At 38.7% G+C, this 21484-nt stretch overlaps 2 protein-coding genes across 3 annotated transcripts; both read left to right on the forward strand.

The window, feature by feature from the left end:
• The first annotated feature begins 2753 nt into the window (after nt 1–2753).
• LOC145478664 (uncharacterized) lies at nt 2754–9181 on the forward strand. Its single transcript, XM_081456759.1, has 3 exons — nt 2754–3030; nt 3648–4198; nt 7529–9181. The coding sequence occupies exons 1-3, from the start codon at nt 2878–2880 to the stop codon at nt 7629–7631; spliced, it is 807 nt and encodes a 268-aa protein (XP_081312885.1). The 5' UTR covers nt 2754–2877; the 3' UTR covers nt 7632–9181.
• A 1367-nt stretch (nt 9182–10548) lies between these two features.
• LOC145478665 (uncharacterized) lies at nt 10549–21477 on the forward strand. Of its 2 annotated transcripts, XM_081456760.1 has the most exons (11): nt 10549–10773; nt 10887–11358; nt 13866–13943; nt 15663–15778; nt 16061–16159; nt 16677–16724; nt 16839–16897; nt 17056–17124; nt 17423–17522; nt 18769–18892; nt 19975–21477. In XM_081456760.1, the coding sequence occupies exons 1-11, from the start codon at nt 10642–10644 to the stop codon at nt 20202–20204; spliced, it is 1527 nt and encodes a 508-aa protein (XP_081312886.1). In that variant the 5' UTR covers nt 10549–10641; the 3' UTR covers nt 20205–21477. The 2 variants fall into 2 exon arrangements, with proteins under 2 accessions (XP_081312886.1, XP_081312887.1); XM_081456761.1 differs by lacking the exon at nt 13866–13943.
• Nucleotides 21478–21484: the final 7 nt, after the last annotated feature.

Genomic DNA, 21484 nt, shown 5'->3' on the forward strand with positions numbered 1-21484 from the left:
AATAGATTTTTCATACGACACTGCGGCCAACAGTGTTTATTGTGGCGCAGCCTGATACTGGAGTCTTTAAATTGCAAATATCTAAGGTATAGGTATTGCGTCTTACGGAAGATCAAGAAGAGCAACTTCGTTAATTGTCGGGGCCTATCTCTTCAAAGTAGGGAAGAAAGCTTTGCCATATATATTGGAAAACATTCGTTCCAAGAGAGGCTAGGCCCTCTTAGAAAAAGAAACGATCCTTAGAAAGGCTTGTTACGAACAGAGTTGCAAACTGAATCTTTACAGCACAATTGGTGCTGATTTGATTTCTTATTGTTTCGTTGCATAAACTATTTTCTAACTGGCCTTTATGGTGTATTCGAGGCTCGCACCACATATATAAAATGCAAGATATAATTTCTCGACTATATTTCAATGGATTTTTATAGGGTTTTCCGAAGACCGAATAACGTAAGAGGATGGGGAACAGAGAGCACCGAGTACGGAGGGGTAGGGAAGCTACCCGTTTTGACCCAGCTGGCTCCTCGTGATATTAAAGATATCGTCACAAGTCGCAGCCACAGACATTATTCCAGTGGAATTACAAACTGGTAAGTGATGCAGCTTTTTTTGCGTGTTTTAAGACAGCGCTTTACGCACAGTTCGAGCTCGCATTCTATCCCCTCCCCTCAGTCCACTCAGTCACGTTTTGTAAAAATTCCCACCATCACAAAGTGACACTCTTTTAATGGAGAAACTCACTAAAGATACTATAGGATAGTATCGTTGATAAGAGCGAAGAATATTGAGACGACCAGTGTAGCTAGGCATTCGCGCTATCCTTGATGAGGTCTCGATCTCTAAAAGACCTAATTTTTAAGTCCAAGTTTAAGTATGGTTTGTAGTTTTCACGTAGATTTTATCTGGCCGTGTTAATTTTCGGGCTATTTTACCTGCGGGCTTCTTTTGAAACGAATGTTCATGCGACATGATCATCTAACAGGGTCGGTCTTGATACACCGTTAATTCAGATTAACTTAAACAGCTGCAATGTTTCAGTAGCGGTATTCAGTCGGAACAATCTATTCAATCGCTCCAGCCTATGTAAACGTAACAAGACTTTTGGACATTGTTCTTTCTAGCAATGCGTGTTTTCAACCCTACGCTGTAACCTCACTGAGGCTTAGCGGATGCAGGATTAATGATCAACTGTAAGTGTTCTTGGTTCTATTATGATTTAAAATGAGCTTTCTGCAAGGGAAATAAATTAATAGCGATCTTTCTTTACACCTTCGGCATTGCATGTACCGAGAGTCTTGGTCTTCCCGTCGTTGCAGGAAGTACGTTCACAATGACCACGCTCGGCTTTGGTAATTGGATGATTTAGTGTTCAGCGGTGATTAGTTTGCATTTTAAATTATGCTAAGTTGGTATGGTGTAGTTATCGAGAAATTCGAGAATTCCACTTAATTTTACTCGACGGCATTAAATAGATATTTCTTTTAAGACTCTGCTTTGCTAGAAAACTTGCGTAAATTTTACAAATATGTGAAGATCAGTCTCTGTTGATATCTCTCTCTTGTTTCTGTTTTCTTGCAGATTACCAGCTCCCTTCAACACCAAGTAAGTAGTTAGTGCAAGGTAGGCCCGCAAACCGTGCAAAAACTAGTGATGGACTAGGATAAACGAAACTGCCTTACGGCACTATTATTTGTTATTGTGACCCAAACCACGGAAAAATGCGAATAAAAGTTTGCCGTCTGAATAACACAGCATCTTCTTTTTAAGGCACCAACAATTAGAAGAACCATGGCCTGGATATGCCTACACTTCACATATTTGTCGATTTGACGTTTTTCCAAGATTTGATCCTGAGCGCACGAAATTTGATGGTAAGAAGAATAAGAAGAGTAACTATCACAAGATACCCTCCACACAGTTCCCTCCACAATTCCCTCATCCACTCCACAATTTTTAACCGATTGATAGATACATCCATGCATTAAGAACGTCACTGCATGCTGAAAACAAAATAAGAAATCTTAGTTTCCTCGGTAACCAGTTCTTGTCAGAAAAGGTGACATAACATTTTGGGGAAACAGCTTAGATTCTCATGTTTGAAATTTTGCTTTTAATTTCAGTTTCTTGCCGACGAAAACCTAAACAGGTAAGCTAGGCATTTACATAACGGTATTAACGAACATTTTGGGTGGGGACAAGAAAACATTTTGTGATACGTGTCACAAGAATCCTGAATTGATGTAAGGTTAAAGAACGAATCAAGTCCCTGAAATTTCATAAGAAGGCGATCACTCGTTGCTGGTCTAAAATAATCCGTCTGTGTTTTCTTTTACACTTGAAAGTATTGTGTAGCGTTACATTTTTAGAAGCGGTTGTAAAATGTTAAAATTATTGTTGATTAACATGTTACAATTGAAACTTGTAAGGTAACGAGCTTGAACGGTGTCGTTAATTACGTTAACAAGACACTACTCTCTTTCTCTCTCTCAGTCGTACATTTCCACTCTCTTCTTAGGAGTATTAAAGAGCATCGGTTCTCTCGGGATAACCTGACAACCCCCCCTCTCCCTTTGGGAAAATTTCCAGGTGGTATAGCCTGTGATGGACTAGCATCCAATCCTAGAGGGGTGATTACTGTGCTTCTACAAGTTAATCGCAAAATCTAGTCGTAGAGTGACTAAACACTTGACAGGCTGAGGTCAGGCTCTTCCAGCTCCAAGAGTTGGAAGAAACTAGTCTTATTTTTACAACGTATCTACTGCAAATGAATCATTTCTTGTTCTTCTGGTGGTTCGTCAGAAACTGAAGACCGCAACGGAGGAAGCTTTGGAACAACTGTCAAACTCGATCTATCGCACTTCAGTCTACCAAGACACCATGAAAGAACCCAAACATAGTCTGGTGCAAATAGAAGAAGGACCAGGGAACAGTGCTGTTAGGTTCAGAGGAGAAGAGGAGGAAACCTGGGAAGTTAGTGACCAACAAGACGTCAAGATCGACGAATCAAGCGAGGACGACGACGTGACAGAGGTAATCAAGTTTGTTTTTCAAAATGGCGGAACTTCCATATAATCCATGTTCAAGAATAGTTGTTGACTCTTTAATTTTGTTACTAATGGATCGAAAAACTATTTTTTTTTTTCACTAGTGTCTTAATTTTTTGAAAGAAAGTTTTGCAACGGTCATTTATCGTAGAATTTCGTATTATATTCGATACACACAGACTAGTGACTGTATCATGGACTTAGCAATATTGAACAGTTTTGGAGGATCCTTTGCAACTGTCATGTGACACATCGACTTGAAAACGCTTCATTTGTTTATCCAATTCACCATACTACTAATCATACCGCCACTCCCTCAGATAGCTCGCCTCTTCACACAGCCACTAAAACAGCTCGTCTTTTAAGGGGGCAGACCTTTTTGCTAATATACTCCAATCTGTGCGCCGAACTTTTCGGTACACGACAAGCCAAGGCCTATGATAATGATGATGATGATGATGATGATGACGACGATGACGATGACGATGACGATGACGATGACGATGACGATGACGATCATCATCATCATCATCATCATCATGACGGGTACGTTCTCGTGTACATCCTGAGAGCATATTTGCTGCTGATACCTTTTTGTCGCAGGAAAACAAACTCATGAAGGAAGAAATGGCAAATGACTCAGAACTATCAGCAGTGTGGCCCATTTGGCCAGTTGGACTTAACAACATGCACAAAACACCACTCAATTACCCCAAGATTCCACTGCCCACGTACACTCCGCTGGACTTCTCAAGAACAAATCGCTTACAGGATAACAATACCAAAGCTAAACAAGTTGTACGAGAAGAGCAAACCTTGCAATTTAACGCAACTACAAAGCGTAGTAATGAGAATCATGCTAGAATTACAAGTAAATACATTCCTGCGTTAACAGCCTATAACTACAGTACTTTAGGACTTGGAGATTCAAAGCACCTCAAGTTTACTCATGCTGAGAACAGGAACTTGAACGAAATGCGTCGCCTTCGAGTGGATCTGGTCCCGGTTAAGCATTTGGCTGGTGTTGACTATCTAAGACTCCCTCTTATTGGACGAGAAAAAACAGACTTGAAATCACATGACCAACCGGGAGAAAGGAAATACTGCGCCACTGGAATGCTGGGAGTACGTTTCAAAACTGATGCCCATAAAAGGTAGCGTTTGGAAAATAAGTTGGAGTTGACTGAAGAGACACGGGAGGACTTTACAATAGCCCATTTCCGAGTTAAGCTCCTCTATCAAAGCGAGACCTGGTGCACAACCATTCATAGGAAAATGAATTTAATTTGCATGTGAATGAAATCTCATTTTCATATGAAAGGATGGGCGCCGAGACGCGCTTTGAGGGAGAGGCTAAAGGTAATTTGGAAATGGCCTATAGCTATTCCTAGGGCAAAAACGTAAAAATGTCAATACTTTTTAGCCACCTACTTTTCATAGCCGAAAATGTTTTCAAAAATACCTGTTGTGTATGTTTATCTTAAGCCGTCTAAAAAATGTGTTTGTATTTCGGATAACCTCTGAATTTTTTTCTGGCGAGCAAGGATTTCTGGTTAACTAGGGATGAATGCCAGAAACCAACTACGTCTAATTTATGGCGCGCTGTATACTAATCGGCTTATATTGCAGAATTGTCGGATTAGGTGTCAAACAGTTTCGCCAGCTATTTTTTCCCCCGCCGTCTGTTTTGTCGGTCGGAAACGAGATTAAATGTACAGGGTTAACCGAATTTAAAACCCTCACGTCCCGGATTTTCCTAATCTTTAAGAAGTCAAACACAGAACGAAGTTACTGTGGATTTTTGAGCGGACCTGAGTATAAGTTATTTCCATTGACTGGCTTTGACTCCATACTTATTACTTTGCTGATCAGGAATATAAATAGTGTCGTTGACCTTGTTCTATTCGCCGTCTAGTATAGGGAAGGTACGTTTTTAATTGGGGGGAGGGTGGGCCGGGGCTTCGGAGGGGAGGGTCATTAGTAATTTTTTTTTTACAAATTGGGGAGGGTCAAACCTGTTTTATTCGCAACCGGGGGAGGGTCAGTTTTTTTTTGGCGAGGAAAAAAATTACTCCATGTTGCTTAGTTGACGCTTATTTGTTAACAAACACGCGAAGTGTATAGAAACCTAAATTTTGTATATACAAGCAAAGCTACCAGTCAAGATTAATCTAAATTATTTACAAGTGTCGAAATATTACATCAAAAAACTATCTTGTCCCAACTAACATAGTTGTCTCTCTCGACCCGGGCCTGCTTTCGTCCATATTTTGAGGGCGGTAATGTTTCCGCCCAGGGTTCTGGTGTAAAATCAGTCTCCAGTGACGATTCGTTATTTAAGCTACTCGGGCTTGAACCGACGACTCGATCTACTGCATCACTTTGCGAGTCAGTTTCAACCTCGGAAAGTGATGAGGTCACTTGCTGCTGCACATTTCTTAGCGGGGGCTGCCGAGGTTGTTGACACTCCATTGAATCGTACAGCAAGCTGCCTATATGCGCTTTGATCATTGCGACCTTTTCAGCTTTCTTCCCTTTGAAGGTGATCTTGTGATGGGAAAAGTACAAGGATAGCTCGTCCACCCACAAGGACGACAGCTTATCGGAGTTGTACAGTCCAACCCAGTCAATGTCATTGTACTCCCAGTTCAGCCGTTCCATTCACTCCCCTTCAGTCTCCTCTTTCTTCTTTTCCTTGCGCATTTTTATCTGGGCAAGGTTCTCAACATACTCTGCCACAAGTTTTTCGGGGACAATGTATGTATCTGAAAACTTTCTAATACACCTCACTGTCCCCACTGACTATTTCACTTTCCTCAAAGAATCCCTTAATCTGAGCAAGTTGCTCCATCTGACCTCATGAAATCCTCGCATTCACCACAAGCGCATTTCCCTCTTTCTATTCCTCGCACATCCTTGCCCATTTTCAAGTTTTCACCGTGTAATCACATACCACGCAATTTAATCTTTAATCTTTAATAAAAATTACAAATTACATTACATTGAACAAGTCAATCCAATGAATTTGAGGACAGCTTAAAACAGAATGCAAGATTCCTTAATATAAGCCGCCTTAGTGTATCATTGTATGATTGTATACCTAGTTAAAAATTACTCGCAACTCATTGCGTTCGACGAAGTGGAACGCAAACCTAATTTTGACCTGTGGCTTTTCAGAGTTGGTTTCCCTGTGCACGGTTCTAGGCTGAAAAAAACCACATTCCGGTAAGGACACCAAAATGGCCACCCCGCTTGATTTTTGCAGGGGCATGTCACGGCCAGTAAACTGGTACTGGTACCGTTTAATGCTATGTGATAAGACATGTGGCGAACATGTGAGTATGTGAGCAGGCCATGTGTGCTCGTCTTTCCGATGGATCTTTTTCTTGACTTCTTTCCATTCAGTCGCTGTACGCCTCGCTATTATGTGCTCTCAGCGTTAGATTTTGGCGAATTTAAACGCTTCGACAGCAGCAGTTATCGCAATCTGAGGGAATTGTCCTTGTTTATTAACCCGACTTGGCTTTGGGATGATAACCGTGGGAACAGCTACATTTTGATTGCATTTGTTGGTTAGTTCCAGTCGCGACAGATAGCTCAGTCTTTATCCGGTCGAAATTTTATTGTTTGGAATCGGTGGAAAAGTACTCTGAAGGCAAGATCCATAAGACTACTTTATTCATCAGGGGAAATACTCGAATTAGTCGCGAAACGAACACGCGACTGCAAATGCTAGCTCAGAATAATGTACGTAATTTAAATATTCTGTGAAACTTGAGAGACCACAGAAACTGGCAGCGTCACGCAACGTATCAACAAATCGTGACCTCTTCACTAGCATGGACTTTGACACTAGGCATATCTGACTGTAAAACCTCGGTTGCTGCTGAAAACATGTCGATTTTAGCAATAGACAAAGGCTGAAAGTCGGCTAGTGAAATCATTTATTTACGATATATAATTCTATATTAAAGTGAGAGCGTCGAACGCACTCTCATAATCTCTGATTACTACTAGTATTAAAAAAATAAGATAATCACGATAAAAAATTAGCACTGAACTTATTGTAAAAATAAGCAAACAATTTCTTGCGGAAGACTGACAAGGTGTTAGACTCCCTGATGTTAAGAGGTAGTTCATTCCATGAGCGACAAACCCGTATAAAATTAACTGCTTTCTGCGCAGACACGGTTATGCGAGTAACACTTCCGGTTAGTTATTTTCACTTCCGGTCATTTTTGTCTTGGAGGAGGTGTGGGGAGGGTCAGATGTTTTTGTGTAGGTATTTGTGAAGGGTCATGCATTAATCCACTCTGGGAAGTGGGAGGGCCACGACTTTTTTCCCAAAAAATTTCTAAAATACCCCGACCCATCCACCCCCCCCCCCCCAATAAAAAACGTACCTTCCCTTACCAATCTTCCTACATTTAGTTCATATATTCTCGTGATTTTTTGTGTACTTATATGCTTTTTGTTTTCCTCAGATATCATCAAATGTATTCTGACATTATTCCTGATCTGCGAGATTCCACCATCACTGGAAGACAGCATTTTTTCAGGGGAGTTCACGCGTGCGCACTGCGTTAACTTTTTCAAAGCCAACCAGCCTTTGGAGACTGTCTGCTTGAGCAATATATCGATAACACGGCGAAAATACGTTGTAATTTTTCCGCAACAATTCAGGACACATAGGCTGGTTTCTTTGCAACAAGGCCATTTTACTTTAGCCCGGCATCGGTCAGTCGACGCTTAGTCCAGCAGCTATGAATTTTAAGATCTTGGGTAGTAACACACCACTGATTTAGATGCTTCATGCAATAAAATCAGCTATATAGTTCACGTTGAAATTTTCCGGGTTTCTTTTGTTTCTCCAGTCAGTCATGAATTTCCTATTTCACTTGAGAATTTGAAGTGCAGTCGTCTAGCTATAGCTGCGTGCATACTTTCTGGGCCGCTGTCTCCTATGCAGTTCGCGCGGCCATTTTTTTCTCGCAGTTTCTTTCGCGTCACGCACAACAGACTAAGCGAAAGAGGGACCATTCGTAGTCTAACTGACCCTTGGTGGGGGAGAAGATTGCGTGACGACCCCAAAGATCGTCTGCGCTGCGTAGGAGGCTATCTGAGGAGAGCCTGCTAGTTAGTACTAGTCATGTTGGTTAGTTTCTTAAACTACCCGCATAGTCTGCTGGGACAGCAGGTAACTGGACTTCCATCCATAAAAGTCCGAACTAACTGACCTAAAACGAAGAATTCGTAACTGGAGCACTGACGAAGAAAAGCGGAGGAAAAAAATTAAAGCAAATAGAAAAATTAAGAGCCGGTATTTTTTTTTATACAATTTACTTTTGCCTTTATTTCCTGTTAATAAATTCGGCTGTCACTCACCCAGTCAACCTCACCTCCCCCCTCTTGTAGAGTTTGCATGATGATGAAATTGCGTGCGTGTTTCCAAAGACACAGTATGTCATTCCATTTAGAAAGCAACCCCATGACCACCCACGTAATGACGAAAGGGGTCTTTGACTTCTTCCGAAAACAAATTCAATATCCACTCTACAGCCGTGTAATGTCACAAACGAGCTTGTGAGAAAATGTACGGGGACGCTGCTGTTAAATAGCCGCCTTCACAAAACAACCAGATAGATAAGTGGTGTGATAACTCTACGAAACATCACGTCGGCGCGGAAACGCTTTCGTCCAAAGGTCGTTCTCCATCTAATTCTCTCTGTACTCAGTCGACATGATATTTGCCGTTGTTTCGCTTTCATAGTTTGTTACAGAACAATTAAAATCAAAACAAAAGTATAAAGACCATCTTCTGAAATTAAGTTATGTGGTACGTACTGCGAGGGAATTTTCTTTTTCCGGCGTGCATCATGGGGAAAGTGTGTGCTTGTTCCATTGATTCTATATAGGCCTGGACAAAACTGAAATAGCTAGGAAAAGCGAATTGCACAGATTGTTGTGGGAGTTTTTTGACAGTGAGCCAATACTTGTTCTGTCAAGGAAAATAAACCTCGCACAGTAAATGTGTCAAGATGTGGCCAAAAGGGCCAAGAATAAAGAAAATCAAAATATACCTCAATTAGGTTAAAGAGATATTGTTGCATTTCTTTAAAACCAGTCTAAACGTGCTATTTTAAGCAAATTATTTTGTCGCAGCAAATTGCTGCAGCAATATCACAAAACGAAATCACGCTAGTGCTTTTCAAAAGCTTGCAAAAAGTTTTTTACTCTTATTAAACAATACGCCGATAAAATAATTCCTTTCGAGACTTTATTTTTTGACGGAACGAAATAATCGTGTACTTTGGGCTTATGTCAAGACAGTGTATATTAATTGATTTTTAATTAAAATCTAAAATCAGAAAAAAATTTAATGTGAACAAACAGAATTTCTACCTCAGAGAGATCAAAGAGTTTCAACTTTATTCAGTCACAAATCTCTGTAATTTTAACAAATAATATTTTCGAAAAACCTGATGAGCGGTCGGTTTAACTAGGGGTCAGAGGCCGAATTTGTTAACGAAGGGATATATTATAATTCCCCGTATAATTTGACTCAGCGAATTTTACATTTTCAAACGAGTAAAAAATGAAAGATCTAGCTTCAGGTGTTGTGCTTATGTTTGCTGCGGTGTCGAGGAAGCAGTAGATTGCTGTAAAACAAACTCATCTTTATAGCAAAGCGAAAATCGTGTTGCTCAATATTTATTCTTGCTATCTTGGACTGGACTTTTGTGATATTACGACCGGGCATTTTATTCTAATGGGTTTTCTTGCCACTGTTTTCTAGCTAGTTCAGTAGCTGAAGCCAATTCATTTTAATTTCACCCTATCTCAATAGGAATCTTCCAACACAAAAGTGGTGTTAGAGTTTTCAATTTATCTAGATCCAAGGTAAGGCACAACTTTCGATCGTAAACCGCGCTTCGAACCCACGTGGTTTACATCTGATCTTCTTGCTTGATAATGTATTTGCCCGAGAGCCTTGAATGTGACAATGCGGACAGTAACCTAGCAATATCAACTCTTTCGTTATGGGTAAATTTAATTCATTATTTTACGAAAATGAAAATGCAAAAAATATATATCTTTGAGCTTAAATCTGCAAGATCCGCTATTTTCATTGATCAGAGTTCGCCTTCAGCTACAGATTTGAACAGATTCGTTTTATTTGCCAGAGTGATTTTACTTTGATAGAGGTCTCGTAGCTACGCATCCTCCATTTTAACAATGTTTTTGTCTGTCGAGATGTGAAAGAGGCAATTGTTAAATGATTGAATATTTGCAAAGTTGAGCGACCAATGAACAACGTTTTCGCCCACAGTCACTTCAGGGGCATACCAGCAAGTTCAAGAAATCACCTGTGAGACGAAATTTATGGAAAGCTAATTATGATAATATATTTCAACTTTTCCAAATATAGCGTTTATTGTATTAAATTGGGCGTTCTAATTGGTCAAAGTCGATAATTATTCTTCAATGAACGATAGTCTTTTCGCCATGCGAACAAAGACGGGTCACAAAAATTCTACGACTACTTTCGGACGGTAGTCCGTCGGCTTTCCACTTTTCCTTCGCATTTCGTCTCGGCATGGAGCATTCCTCTTTAGATTTAAGTATAGTAAAGAAGGAACCGGGATTCGAGGAGCCTTTTTCGTCCGATTCTGGTATATTCGACAACATGATGTCCGACGACTTTCACGACACAAACTTCCATTCAATGGTAAGTGCGGACTTCATTCATTACTAACTCGTAGTAAAACCACTCGCATATTATGTCTTACTGGGAATTACGTCTCTCTTTCTTTCCTGACATCTCTTCTTGTCTCATTGTAGCACCACAGTAATGAAGAAGTTCCCGTGGACTGGCTCTCAGGCTTTTTCGACGAAGTTCCTTCCTACAACAACACTTTGCCGGATTACACATCAAGCAGTTTACCCTACACCTCGCTTGCGAAGTCACATTATCTAAGCTTAAACGGTCTTAGTATGGATTCAATGCCTAGCTTCCCGGAGGAATGCTCCAACGAGTCGTTGTATTGCTCAACGCCTTTAGCTCCTCGCACACCGGACTACAAACCCCTTTCTCCCGACTCGACGATAGAGTCGCATTCACTGGAAAACGACGTGAAACCTCACCTATTTGGCAAAGACGCTCTGTTCGAACCACAGGAAAATTTCGTACCGCAGATGAACAGTCGGCTAGAGCCGACGGAATTAAAATTGTTCGAACAGAATGATGGACAAAAAAGTTCACCGGATTCACCACATTCCGAGAACGATTCCGATCGCCCAGACAGCGAGTCCGGTAAGTCACGAACTTGTTTTTTCCGTTCCTTTGAAATAACTTCATTCTTTATGGCTTCATTTATGGGGTTTCCGTGTCAAGGCAGCTATAATGATGGTAATATGGCTGTATAAACAACTAATGGGATTAAAACCATGAGGAAGGCATTAAAGTTTTATCCCCTGTTGGTAAATACTGATCTCTTTGTTTCTCACATGGTCGAAAGTTTGTGTGACTTCTCGCGAGGGCCAAAGAAAGGGATCTCTTGTTTCCGGAAATAGACATTCATTAAAAAAGAAAGGAAACTTTGTAGGTTTCCTGCCGTCTGAAAAGAAAAAGAAACACAAAAAAGCTCGGGAATGAATTTCTGTGAGATGAGCGATTATAGCAGGTAAAGCTACATTTCAAAGCTTTTATGTCTTCTGTGTGTCGCGAGAACGATCTTTGAACCGTAAGCTTATATCAAAGGTATCAAGTTTACTCTTCATAAGAGGGGATTATTTTGTTGTTACAAAGATAGCAAGCCTTTCACTCTACACTGCTACAAATCCATGACTTTGTTTTTTTTGGCGGCGGCGCGAGTTAAGTCCTTCCAAACTCAAACCCCACCATCATCCATATTGTAAAAGCTTTTTTCACGCCTGATTCAGATTCCATGGGAACATAATTGTTCTTAGATATTGTGAAAACTTTTCCTAGCTGCATGCTCTTTCGGTCGCTCAAAAAGAGTTATTTTCGATATATATATATAAATTGATAAGTCACTTTCATTCTTTGAATTTTACATTTTTTTATCCCTGTGATCCAGATGAGTTTACATGTTTGTGCCATTTGTTGAAAGTTCTGGAAAAATTCAGAAAACACTTGTTTTCCTCGAGACAATTCTGTTTTCTCTCCCTAAGGTTTTCTTTTTCTTTTTGTTCATTTTGGCATAAAATTTATGTAGTTCTTTAACATTTTGTACGGCATGGTTTCTTTCCATATTTTGAACTAAAAGCTTAATATTATACCAGCTGTTTAAACTTTGGTTGTTACCTAAAAAATATATCACAGATTCGAATTTTTGTAAACTGGGTTTTACAACTGATTAATGTTTAGCATAAAGTAAAATAACTGTAAATTATAACTAAAATAAAATTCTATAAAAAGTTCAGTGTATCATTGACACTGGAGATCCATTGGTATCCAACAGAGAAGTGTGATGCTCTACAACTTGCTGCATAATTTTCGGTAAATTAACAGTCAAGTTATTAATTTTAAAAGCAGCACAACTTTGCTGTTCTTTAAGTATTACATTGTCTGTTAGAAATAGCCATCAAGTGTCTGGTTTCAGGTGATAAAATACATGACTTTTGTATATGGTATTTTTTTTAAAATATTTGTATCAGAAAAATTCACTTGACAATAATCATGCATGCATTTTCTTCAACAGCTATGTTCTAACCTCATTACAGTTCAGTAAAATAATACAGTATAAGCTACCATTTAAGTGAACAACTTGGACTTGCTTGCATTTCAAATCCATATACATGTACAGCTGCAGACCTTCCTCACATCAATGCTCACTGGTATCTTTGTAGGCAAACTGAGAAGTCAGTTGATTTGTCTGTACCAGTACTGGGATCCAATGTTGGACAAAATAAGTTTTCTCCAAGAACAACAATGTCTTGTACACTTACTTATGCCAAAACTTGAGATAGGAACTTAATAGTCAGCTACAGGTGTACATGCCAGATACAACTGTATGAAATCTTGGACTCTTAAATTATGGAAAGACCCTCCAAATTATGCATTGCCATTCAATATTGTGACATACAGCTGTATGTTCAAGGTGTTTTTGCGATCAAGTTACTCTTTCATGTACAATCTGGACATCACTTTGTTCAAAAATAAATGTACAGTGTAGTTGCCTTCTGGACTCTCTATTGTCACTTTGAAAACATTATTTCATCTGTTATATGGAAATCACTGCTTGTTCTATTACCAACAAACTCAGGGCTGTTTAAACATCATTAATGGCAACAGTCTTTCTAAAGATTTGCCTCACCTGGACAATCACACTAGACAGTACACGTACATTACAGGCTTCTCTGTCAATGATTTTGACTTTTATCCAATGGTCCATGGGAGGCAATGGCCAGACTTCTTTGTCATTAGTTTACATTTACAGTACCGTTCATTCTTTCGAAATGTAACCTTGTTCTGAAGGAAATTTGCTTGCACGTTTTAGGCACCTGTACATGCTTTTTTTTCAAGCACATTATCCTTGGTTATTCAATCTGTAAGCCTTTCAGAAAGGAAAGTGTTCCTTTTTATCTAAGCTTCATGGCGAGAGATGCTTTAATTGGTCTTTAGAAAGGTTTTTGGAAGACTTGTCAAAGTTTTGTGGCTTATTCTATTTGATTCCTCTTCCCTGTCATTTTGCAAGCTGTTTTTTCCTTACCTTGCAATCCCATGTGAACATACGTACAATATAAATTTGCTACTCGGCAATCCACTCATTATTTCCCCTTCCTTTCTTTATTCAGCCTCTGGTGATGGGTATTTTTATCCTGCGCTGCCTATCCAATCAGAATACGCAACACTCAGAGCATGTAGACCTTACAGTAAGCATCCATAAGTATTTTAAACCTTTTAAACATAATTCTCAAACTGGACTGAATTTTTTATCTTGTTGTGAAAACCAAGCAGGGATAATTCATTGTTTTGGATGCTTTGTTGCATGTACTGTAGCTTGCCTGACATACAGTGTATGGTTAAAAGTGTTTGGTTATTTCTCTGAGGTACATGTACAGTGTAATTGTGTTTTTTGGGTAGGCATCGTAGTGATCAAGACTGAATTTGAATGTGTGACAAAGCAACTAAAATGATGAAAAGTTTCTTAAAGAAACTTAAACTTGAAGAAACATTTGTATCATTCGGCGCTGCTTGGCAATTAGCATGATTAAAAGTTCAATCTGTTTTGACTTAACAGAAGCTGAGTAATCCAAATAATACAATATGTTAGTAAATGTCTTACTTAAATGCTATTTTATTGACAACAATAAAGTAATCATTATGGTGTATTGTTAATTTATAGACCTTTTGTCAGTCACTTGTGCTGAATCAGGTACAGATTTATGAAAAGTTCTCAACACTTGACTTCATGAGTGCACTAAAAGTGGTGGCAAAAGACATTTTATGTTGAAGTCATGGCACTTCAGACAGGTCCTGATGGGATAACATAGGAACAAAATTGGCTAGCAAAGCATTTTAACCTTTCATTTTCCAAGAGAAACCAACATCTTAAAAGTTTTTCCTAAAATATTAGCACATAAAGAAATTTTCTTGTTCAGTATAATATATGTTTGACAAGGGGATATTGTCAGAGCACGAAATAATTCTAAAGAATACAGTGTAATATTCATCTAAAAAAGTGCCTTGCTTTCAGTTTATGTACAGTGTTTGCTATTAATAGAAGGTACTTAGTATTCAATTGGCTTCATCCTTCCAACTTCTTGACATGATTTTTGTTGTCCATATTCTTCAATATTAAGTATAATTTGAAGTCATAAATTTTACCACCTACTCTTAAACTTTTTAAAGTTGCGACTCATATTTGCATAATATGAATTATATTTTTTTGTAGTGTTTGAACTTAAATTGTTTCGATGCTGTTAAACCTTTGAAAAGTTATTTTAACTTAACAAGATACCAGCCTTTTGTTGCCACATGCGTGATAAAATGTTAGGTTAATTTCTCATCGTATTGATATCCATTGTTTAGTATTGAAAGATGTTAGAAATTTATTTTTTAAGAACTTTAGTGAGCACTGCGTAGAAATTGTATATGTTTCATTCAACATTTTACATCCATGTACCATAAGATTACTTTTCTTGAGATGGAGTAAAAAGCACCAAAAGCAAGGCATTTTTTTTAAAATATGTGTACATGTATGTGTGATACACACTTTGTTCTTTAAATTTTGTTCATGTAAGCTGGAGATACTATGCAATAAAGCAAGAACTTAAAATGAGTAAATATGTTGAATAATGTAATATTATCTTCTTTGATTACAAGCTAAGTTAAATAAATAACATTTTTGATATCACTTTTAATGTCTTAATAATCACTATGCAGAATTGGTCAAAATCAACAAGTAACAGCGAAACTTTATCTAAAACAACAAAATGCAACAAGTCACAAGATGGCAGTTCATCTCATGTGTATGGTCAGATAATCTCTGTATGTATTGTATCACAAAACTAAGTTTGGCCCAATTGCGAACTCAATTGTTAGTCAGCAGATTGCGTAGTAATGTTGAGGTTTTGATATATCCCTTTTAGGTTACGACTCTGGTTCTCACTCCCCTCCATCCACTGCTACCACCCCTCCCCACATGTTAGAAGACAATGATATGTCAGGATCAAGCACAGGAGAGACAACACCCCCTGTAATTCAGGTATGTAAATGTAACATACGTGCATGTGAGTATGTACACTGTGCCTTTGTCCAGTGACTAAAGTTCATCACTGCATTGCTGATACCATTTGGATTCAACCTTAAAAAATTCAGCCTGCAAGTGATATCTTAGGTGACACCTTTTTCAAGATTTTTTTTTGTATCTTGATCCTTTCACTACAAACACAAAGATAGGTACCAATAGTGGGAAGACACTGAAGAGATGAGGGGCCTTAACATTTAGGTAATCTTAAATCTGAATGCCCTGCTTTCCTCCATGCAGCACCCCCAAGAAAAGCAGCCATTCTATTTAACAGAAGAGGAAAGAAGAACTCTTATAGCAGAAGGTCTGCCTGTACCGACTGGTCTTCCTTTAACAAAGGTACACACTGTAAGACTAAGATGGTTTTCAAGACTTTAAACCTGCTATCACCTCCTGTGCTACTTTTTTGTTCTTACCGCATTTTGACGTCATTTGTGATCTACATGTATAACTGACCAGACATACAGCAACATGGAATCTGTTGGTTAATATTATTATTACACGTGCATGCTAAATGTACATACATTTGAATGGTGAAACACAAGTTGGTGTTTATTCTACAGACATATGTGTGGAGTAAAAGATGAAAGGGTTAAATGAAATAACTGATTTTACCCCCTTCATACCTAATCTTTGAACAGTTTTTTGATATCTCTTAATGACTTCCATTCAAATCTTCTTGTTTTGAGATTCTGGTTGTAAGTGAAGACAGTGTCACTAGACAATAACACTTATTCTTGTCACTTCTTTGCTTGACAAGGTGTAGTAATGTTATGAAGGGAAATGGATTTTGACCGCAACAGGGTGTATGTTCAAGCGAATACACTTGTAAACCAGCTTTTCTCTTTTTTGGCAGGTCGAAGAAAGAGCCTTGAAAAAAGTTAGACGCAAGATAAAAAATAAGGTACAGTTTTTTTTTTTTACTATTGGATGTACATGTTTGTCTTGTCTGGTTGATTGATTACATGTAAATTTAGTTGAAAATTTACAGATTTCTTTATTTCTACCTGTTATGCAGATTTCCGCACAAGAAAGTAGACGTAAAAAGAAAGAATACATGGAAACATTAGAAAAAAGGTGAGGCATTGTCTCTTGGCAAGCAAGCCATGTCTTTTATAACTCATGTACTGACAGCTTCGTGCTCATTCCTACATGTGACTTGCCCTCTTCTCTTCATTCTCAATCTGGTCTTGAAACAAACTAAAGTTATCCCAATTTTTTCTTTACCTATACAGAGTAGAAAACTGTGCAACTGAGAATTTAGAACTTCGCAAAAAAGTGGATACATTAGAAACTACAAATCGGTAAGTTGTCAGAGGAAGGTACATTTTACTGTGATTAGCTCATTGTCTTTGTGATGATTTTAATGTTTAGTAGAGTGTCACCTAATACGACCACCTCTTTACTACGGCTACTTTATTCAGGACAGAACAAAGCCCAGTCAGTCATTTAACTTATTTAAAGAACCCCTTTAATGTGGCTACCCCACTAATAGGGCCAGGTTTTTGCTGCCCATTGGTGACTGGATTGATGGGGTTCCACTGTACATGTATTCATATTAAGCATGGATTTCTGAATCTTTTTCCTTTTCTTTTTTTATAGCTCACTTATAAGTCAACTTCAAAAACTTCAGTCACTAATAGCTGCTAAAGTTCCACGAGCAGTGACTGCAAGATCAACACAAACAAGTACCTGTTTAATGGTGAGATTTCTTGCTTGTCTAATTATTTATGGTCAGTGTAAAATGAAGACTGCGGACTGCAAACTGCAGATTGTGGACCGAGGGTAAAATGCAGACTGCAGACCATTAGTAAAATGCAGATTGCAGACTATAGACTTTTTAGCTGAATCAAGTTACCATGTCTATAACTGAGAACTAACCGTAAACCTGCTGACTGGAACATTATTTAGGCTAACAGGAGTGCAGACCTTCACTGCAATTAGTCTGAATGAATCTGTTTATGGTCAGTACTCGCTAATGGAAATACTGTAACATGATATATACTTACAAAGTCTGCAGTCTTTTACCCCCCAGTCTGCAGTCTGCAGTCTGCATTTTACACTGACAATAATTTACTTACACATTGAGGGACCTTGTAGCAAATAAGGTGTTGAAGGCAAATCTTGGAAGGGATTGGTGCTTCTTCCTCTGAAACTGCTAAAAACATAGCTTTTTATTATTCTTGGAGCAGAATTAAATGTCTGGAGAATCTCTGAATTGTTTCAGCCACCCAGACCCTGTAATTTGCCAGACGCTTACCATTCCAGACCTTGGGCAAGACGATTATGTATTTATAAAAAAGAAATGCTGCCCCGTCTCAAAAATTGTGTCAGTTAGGTGAGCTTGAACAGAAATGGTGTTTTTCAGTAAATAATCTCCAGGGACACCAATACCAATATTTTGCATTTCCTATGGTTGGTACCAGTTTTATGTTTCTGCATCAGGTTCTGATTGGTTAACTGAGCTACGGTGTATTTGCTATTGTAATAAGCCATTTCCAAGTTACCTTGTGCTTCTGTTTCAAAACGAGGCCTCGTGCAAAACCCTTCGTATGAAAATGAGTCTCATTTGCATGAAATTAAAACTGTTGGCAAAATACAGTTCCTTACTCGTCATTTCCACATCCCCCCATAATACACCTTGTCTGCCCCCCCTCCCCATAATTTTGCAGAAGCATTGTCTTCAGTTTCTCTTGGGACGACTGTAATACCCTGGAGAAATGGGAAACAAAGGTTATGCAGAACTTTGGGGGGCGGGGGGGGGGGGGCAAACAAGGTGTATTATGGGGGATGTGGAAATGGCGAATGAATGCTTTCGCACGAAGATCCGTTTCGACACAGGCAAAAGGCAACTTGGACATGGCCTATTGTGATTCATGAAAGGGATTTTTTATGATAATTATTGCTAAACAACCCTAATTTATGGCTTGTTTGGGTGAATCCTATAGGTTGTAGTGCTTTGCTTTGCCGTGTTTCTCGGCAGCTGGAGCCCTCTATCAACTACAGGCATCAGTTTGCCGTCATTAAGTAACTCTGCAAGTAAAGGAGCTGTAGACTACAGTACGCCTTCAGGTGAGGAACAATTCAAAGAACGTGAATTGGACATTACAGGTTTCATTGCTGTACCCTGTGATAAAAAAAAAAAAATTGTTGCACAGCTCACACATTAGCCAAAAACGCCCGCGGGTCTTATGCGCATTTCATCTGCGGGTAAAACAAAAGCACGCACGCTGATGTATTTTTTAGGAGGAATGCGGTCGATGTGACCTTAATCTTCTTTGTGCTTAAGGTGGCACATAAGGCTGTTATCAAGGGATGCCAGTGCTGTCTGTCAGATGACCACTGTTTAATCTGGCTGCATGTCTCTCCAGCCTCTGTTATTTCTTTTCAAACTGATCTTCTCCGTGTCTTAAAGATTGAAAGTGACATTTACTGGGTTAGAATTCTCTTGTTTGGGGTGTGAAATCTGAATCTCGGCAAATATGAAGAAGAACTTGGGATTTACTCCATGGGCGAATGCCTTCAGTGCACAGGTCATACAATCAGTTGTTGTTGAACCAATTTACTTTTCCTGCTTGAAGCACTTTATTAGCTTGAAACTAGTAAAGTATGTCTGAGTTATCTCTATCGCGTCCCAATAATCAGTGTGCGGGAGGAACGAAAGGAGAGGAAAACGTTTTTCTGACCCACATCTGGGAGTGTGGGTGCTAGTGTGCGGTGTCAGTTCTGTGTGAGAATTCTTGTTACAGTTAGCTGGCTTTATCTGATTGTTGTGTTAACGGAGCTCAATCACGGTTTTTTGATTTGTTTTGGCCACTTACAAATTCACCTTTAAATGGAAGAAAACCTGACAACAGTAGTTTACCAAGAATGATAGAAAAACACCAAAGAGATAATAATAAACCCGAAAGGAACAAGGATGGTCAATGATGGAGAAGATTGACACGGATTACAACCAACAAACTTGAAAGATTTAGCCTTGAAGTTTGAAGATGCACAAACCGTGACTTAGCTCTTTTAAGAGAACTGTTCAGTATTTCGAGCGTAAGGCTCCTAAAGTTCATTTCTTGAAAATGAGAGCAAGTTGTACGTCATGTGTTAATAAGTTTCTGTTCAGACTCGGCAGTATTGATGTGTTATGTGTGTATCTCCAGTCCGTTCCCGCGTGTTGCTGTCGGTTGTTGAAGATCTGGATTCAGAAGATTTCCTGGACTATGGTCCTGCAGCAAACATCTTTGATGCAGTCGGCCACTTGCTGCCTTCAGCACCAACAAAGCACTTAGCAACAGCAGCAGAAAACGACACCAACAAAATCGTCTCCATGGAGACAGTTGCTAGGGAAAACAGAAAAAACGAAAGCCATCTCGTTGCTTCCGCGGCATGAAGTTCTTTCCCTCGCACAAGTTAATATCGATATTAACAATAACCTATGACAGAAGGGTATTTTAGAAGAGTAGAAGGGAGAAAACTTGTAGAAAAAAATTATATTTTGTATTTTATAACGAATTTGTAAAGCTAAGAGAAAGTGGTTTTCACTGAAATAGTTGCGTTGATTTTATCGAAATGTATAAAGAGTTCATTCATCGATCACATTCCTTGTTCATGTTTCCATTTTCTCTTAACTTGTACGAATTTAAATTAAAAACCCAGTCATACGTATTCACCATGTATTTAACTAACAACAAACTATTCGTAATGCCAGGTTTTTGACAAATGCTTGTAATCATGAAAGCGTAATACTTTTATGACGAAATAATTTTTAAAAGTAAATGGGAACTTCGCGAAATGTACTACTGGTAACAGTGTTTAACTTAATAATTTGAATTTTGTCGCAGTGCTGTTAACGTACTGAAGTGACGAAAGTATTTTGTAAATAAACTGTACAAATAAAGCATGAATAAGCAAGCAATACAGAGCTTTGCATCTTGAAAACTGAAACCAAAATGTTTGAAGTTGAATTTTCGTAATCCGTATTAATTTTAACTTATCTCTACCGCCCTTGTTCCATTTGTTTCGTGATGATATCTCGGGAACTTTCTTTTTCTTAGTCGTCATTGGGTTTTTCATGTACGCAACAGGTCTAAATGTAACTAACCCTTCAAGATTGACTGCATAGCTCTGCGTTGCTCGCTTACGGATTGCTCAAGGGACAACGCCCGCTCCAATTTGAAGAAAATCCCTTTTGCAACCTTACACATCAAAAGCAATAGTTTAATGGGTTTTGTATGGAATATAGCTACAATACTATTTTAGAATTTTGAATGCTACTTTTTAAAAGTGGTTTTCACATGAAATGATGTCCTTTGAATGGGATAACCGCGGTACAGAGTTAACCTCTATTAAATATTTTGGCGGAAAATTGCGAATTTTCAGGGGAACAGTTACTGATTGTTCCTAAAAAATATTGAAATATTCTCCATAACGTATCGTAGAGGGAGAAGAGAACCGTTAGGAAAGTGGTGTCTAGAGAAAAAAAATAAAATGGAATAACGACGATTTTGTTGCTCTTATGAGATAAACAGGTAGTCTTTGAATTACCCAGTGCCATACCATATCCCCAAGAGACCAGACGCCTGGATAAGCTACATGAAAAAATCTGCTATATTTCATTACGTCATAAACCCCGTGCTAGTCGGGCCACGCGCGTCTGAATCCGGTAATCAA

The sequence above is a fragment of the Orbicella franksi genome, chromosome 2 (genome assembly GCF_964199315.1).
Source record: "Orbicella franksi chromosome 2, jaOrbFran1.1, whole genome shotgun sequence".
NCBI lineage: Eukaryota > Metazoa > Cnidaria > Anthozoa > Scleractinia > Merulinidae > Orbicella > Orbicella franksi.